The following is a 4,744-nucleotide window of genomic DNA, read 5'->3' as shown; positions in this document are numbered from 1 at the left end:
GGTCTCCCCAGCCCCCCTGTCCTTACAGCTGCCTTCAGGGCCCGCCCCACCCTTGGGAATGTGGAGCCCCGGAGGGGCCGTCGGACTCCAGGAGAGGGTCCCCTGCTCAGGGCAGCTAGCAGGGGCCCCCACAGTGGCCACACCCCACGAGCCCGGCACCCCTGCAGATGTCCCAGGCAGAGGTCAGGGTCACCAGCCACCGGCCAGCCCCAGCCCCTGCTCCCGGCACGTGGTGCCGTCAGGAATGTGCGGTCAGCAGGCAGGAGGAAGCCGGGGTGCCCTGGGATGACCGCCGCAGCCCCCCAGGGGAGTTGGGGCCAGAGGGGCTTCCCGGAGACCCCCAGCTGAGGTCCGGCCCAGGCCTGGCCCTGTGCCCCCTCCCCGCAGACGGAGAGCTGCCCCCGGCCCGGCCTGTCTGTGTCCCAGGCCGCGGCTGCTCTCAGACCTGCTCTGCCCAAAGGGGCCCTGGCCGGCGCCCCGGCCCCGTCCCCGCCCCGCACTCACTCTGCAGCAGCGCCAGCTTCCAGAGCAGGCCCGGGGGGCGCAGCTCCATGGTGCCCGCAGGGCCTCGGCCTCACCGACTCCCCACTCTAACTCTCCAGAAAAACAGCCCGGCCCCCTCCCCTCCCCTCCCCGGCGCTGACATCACGGCCCTGGGCTGGGCCCTCCTGCAGACCGCCCCCTGGCCCAGGCGGCCAGCCCCTGGCCTGGGTCCTGGAGAGGGCGGGGGCCTCGGGCCCCGGGCGCCGCTGTCCCAGATGTCCCGGAGGACACTTCTGGGGCTGCTTGCGGGGCCGTGGCCCTGGGGACAGTGGCGGGGTGCTGGCCAGACCCAGGCCAGCAGAAAAGCACCTCAGGCACAGCCCCAGGAGCTGGCCCTGCGCCCAGGACAGATGGTGAACTGCCGCCCTCTGACCTCTGCCCTCCCGCCCAGAGGGGCGTCAGCCGGGGGCAGCAGGACAGGCGGGGACCCTGGAGCACCCCCTGACGGCGAGGGCCCCCACCCGAAGCAAAGGTGGAGAGCAGACAGCAGAGGCCAAGGCTCCGGGCACCTGGGTAGCTCACAGCAGTGACGGGGACAGGGCGGACCCCACAGGGAGCCCCCACCCGCCCCAGCAGCCTCAGCATCGGGAAACCAGACCCCCACGCCTGGCCGCTTGGCGGGGAACGTCCGGCCCATGCCCCGCCCCGTCTGGGCTCGGGCCCAGCCAGGAGGCCCGCTGTGGCGGGCCCACTCCTGGCCAGAGCCAGGGACCCTTCATGCTGGAAAACCACCCCCAACCCTGCCCGTCCTTCTCTGACTGGCTGGCGTTGCTGGGGGGGGCTCCCTGCGTGCCCCGGCGCCCCGCTGGCCACCAGAAGTGCCTTGGGGCGTCCAAGCCTGGCTGTGGCGCACGGCAGACGGGAGCACACACAGTGGTCAGCGCCGCCCGCCGCCCAATTCGGCCAGGGCCGGCTCAGCCTGGAGCGGGCGGGTGCTGCCCGCTGCTGCTCGCGCTCGGGGAGGGGAGCCCCGGCCAGCACAGGGCCAGTGCGGCTCTGCTGGGTCCTGGCCACCCCCTCCAGGAGGAGGGGCTGAGCGGGGCGCTCTGGGCCCACCAGGCCTGAGCCGTGCCGGACGCTGCAGACCGGAGCTCGGCCTCCCGCTACGGGGCCAGGCGCACTGCTGCGGGCACCCCGCTGGCCGGCACCAGGCCTCGGGCAGGGCAGTGGGCGCTCCCAGACCCCGCAGCTGGGCAAGATGCCTCGGGAAGCCTGAAGTGCTGCCCGGGTGATGCGGTCAGCAGGGTGCCAGCGTGTGGCCGGAGGACAGCACCCAGTGCCCCGCAGGGGAGGGGCCGCCTCCGGCGCGGGCGGCAGGGCTCACGCGCCCACCTGGCACAGGCCCGGTGCCCCCCCCGGGCGCAGCTGCCGGGGCCGCTGGACTGGACTCACGCCTGGGCACGCAGCTGGCCCGGGGGGAGCCCTCTTCTCCCCAGAGGCCCAGGCCCTGCAGGGAGCCAGGGCATGCGGGCCGCGGGGCGCAGGGGTGCTGCCTGGCGGCCCCGGCCAACCCAGCTCGGCCGCCACGGGCCCAGCGCGGGCCAGCGCCAGGCTGGGGGCGGCCCCGGCTCCCAGGACACCGCATCCGCGCAGGCCGGCCCAGCGTCCAGGGCAGCAGGCGCCTCAGCGGCACAGCAGATGGACCGGAGACGCGGCGGGGACAGGAGTCCCGCTGCGGGTCACTCTGACGCCCGCGACTGACCCCGCCACAGGGGCCTGTCCTGTGGGTCCTCGCTCACAGTCCTGCTCCAGCCCAGGTGGATGCGGCCAGTGCCAAGGGTGCCCCGACAGCCCGCCGGCTTCTCGTGACCACGTGACTCCCGGGCTGGGGTCCCGGGGGCCCTGACGCCCTCCGGTCAGCGCCAAGCCAGACGGGCACCTTCCCGCCCCACCCCCCTTCACTCCAGGGGCCCCTGGGTGGGCCCCGCAGGCCCACCCCCTGCGCTGAGCTGGGGCCGCCCCCAGAGGCAAGCTCAGGCTCCCGGGGTGTGGGCTGTCCCCAGAAGGCTGCGCAGCTGGCCCGCTGGTGCTGAGGAGCCCAGGGGCGGCCACAGGCCGGGTGGAACCAGGCGCCCCTCCTGACTCCACCCAAGGCGCGTCCATGAGTCTGCGGGGACACTGGGGGTGCGGGTCCTCCACCCTGACCCACACGGGCAGGGCCTGTGGCCTGCAGGGCGCAGCTCCTGCCCCAACCTCCTGGCCCCCTTCCTCAGCCGGATGCGCCAAGCCTCTGAGGTCAGGCCACATTCCAGCACATTCCACAGGACTGGCAGCCCTGGTGGACAGGGAGGTGGGCCCTGGCCAGGGGGACTCGAGTGACCCGACGCCCGTTGAGGCCCCGGAGACCCCATGACCACAACGGTCCCGGTGTCGCGCCTGGCCTGCGTTCACACCACATCATGTCTCAGCCGGCAGCGAGGCTGGACAGCCGGGGAGGCCCGCGACGAGTGTGGGGCGCCTGACTCGCCGGCTGCACCCCACCACCGCAGGCCTCTCTTCCCTTGGGGGCCCTGGCCCTTCCTGAGCCGCCATCTGGGGCACTGGCCATGCTGTCCCCTCCCTCCTTGGGAGCCTGAGGAGTGGGTACGGGGGAGGGTGGCAGTGGCCGGGCCTGGCCCAGGGGCCACGCAGACCTCAGCTCCTGACCCTCTGTGAGGCTCTAAGTGGTCACCCAGCTATGAAGGCCTCTGGCAAGCGCCTGGCCCCCAAAAGGCCTGTCACCTGGGAGGGCCGCTACCCCAGGAAACAGGACTGAGGGTGTGGACACGACGTGCTCATCTGAAAGAAGGGTCAGCGCTCTTGCCTGCGCCAGGACCCCACCCGGTGACGTGCCCGTGGGCGGCACCCGCAGGACTCTGGGACCCACCCCACGCCAGCTGCCGGCCTCGCTCTGGTCCAGCCGGTTATCGGGGCCACAGGCAGGGCCCGGGGGCCGTGGGGCCGAGGCGGGGGTCGCCTAGGGAAGTGGGCAGCACCGCTGCCGGGCAGGCGGACACCCCAAGGCGGGCTCCAAAACCCCAGCAGCAGAAAAGGTGAGGGAACATCAGATGCTTAAGACACCGGGCGTGGACACTCACGCACTGACCAGCACCTCAGTCAGGTCAGGAACCCGCCGGCAGGCGCCCGGGCAAGGCCAGCAGGGGCCACCGGCCACGCAGCTCCCACCCCACGAGGGTTCTGGGACCCACCGCCGCCCCCCAGGGAGTGGGGTGCTGAGAGCGGGGTCTGCGAGGCGGCGCCGGGCTGCCGGGCCCGCCGGAGAGGCCCCAGGGAGATGACTGAGCCGTCAGGCCTCTGGGGGCCAAGACACAGGCCCAGGAAGAGGTGGCACGACCCCACCAGCCAGGGGCGCAGCCAGAGGGCCAGAGCCCAGCTGGGGACCACAGGCGACTGGGCCTGAGGAGGACCCTGGGCTGCCAGGCGTGACCGCTGCCCGGCGGCCACCCACCGCCCCAGGTGCCCTCACACTACGCCCCGCCAGGCCGGGTCCTGCTGCCTGAGGGGGGCTCAGGCCAGCCCTGGGGTGCACCTGGGAGGGCTCAAGCCACAGGCTGCGCGGGTCTCGGGGTGAGGCAGCTCGGGAAAGGGCCGTCCCCAGCTCATCAGCTATCAGGGACCTGCGGCCTCCTGGCCAGCAGCTCACAGCGAGGACGCGGGGCCCCAGAGTCTGTGGGGCGTCACCTGCAGGCCACAAGGACACAGCGGGGTCCTCCCTGCCCTCCCCACGCCCCCACTCGCTGAGCCCCAGGACAGGCGCTGCAGACCTGCCCCACCCGGTGGGGCCCAAGGCCCCCAGCACCAGAGGCCCCTCCGGTCTGGGCAGCGGAGCCAGGAGGGCGCGTTTATTGGGGGGTGGGGGGCGGCCCGCAGCTTCATCTGCCTTTCAGGTAGATCTTGGGGGTCTGCCAACCCGCCGGGGCCTTCCTGAGCCCCGCTCTCAGCCAGATGCGCCTCAGGTCTCTCTCGAACTTGGCCTGCAGGGACAAAGGAGGGCGGCGTGGGCGCAGGCGGGCCGCGGGGGGGTTGGGGGGTGGAGGGGGACTGCCCGTTTTCTGGATAAATAGAGCACCCGGTCTGGGCAGGAGGCAGCGGGCGGCCAGCCAGCTCTCCAGGGGGCTGACGGCCATCTTCCGGGGGACCAGCGCCTCCTCCAGCTCCAGCCGCGCCCCCTTGCCGGGGCGGGAGACGGCCCCACAGGAGC

General features: G+C 73.4%; 1 protein-coding gene across 1 annotated transcript; it reads right to left on the bottom strand.

The window, feature by feature from the left end:
- Positions 1-4,341: 4,341 nt before the first annotated feature.
- On the bottom strand, positions 4,342-4,739 carry AURKAIP1 (aurora kinase A interacting protein 1; the record flags this gene model as incomplete). The annotated part of the gene is made up of 1 exon (XM_004695288.2): positions 4,342-4,739. A coding segment is annotated over one exon (324 nt), but the record flags the coding sequence as incomplete, so codon positions are not given.
- Between the last annotated feature and the right edge of the window lie 5 nt (positions 4,740-4,744).

The sequence above is a fragment of the Condylura cristata genome, unplaced genomic scaffold (assembly GCF_000260355.1).
Source record: "Condylura cristata isolate star-nosed mole 26May11 unplaced genomic scaffold, ConCri1.0 scaffold00058, whole genome shotgun sequence".
Lineage (NCBI taxonomy): Eukaryota > Metazoa > Chordata > Mammalia > Eulipotyphla > Talpidae > Condylura > Condylura cristata.
This window is presented reverse-complemented; position numbering and strand designations above follow the sequence as displayed.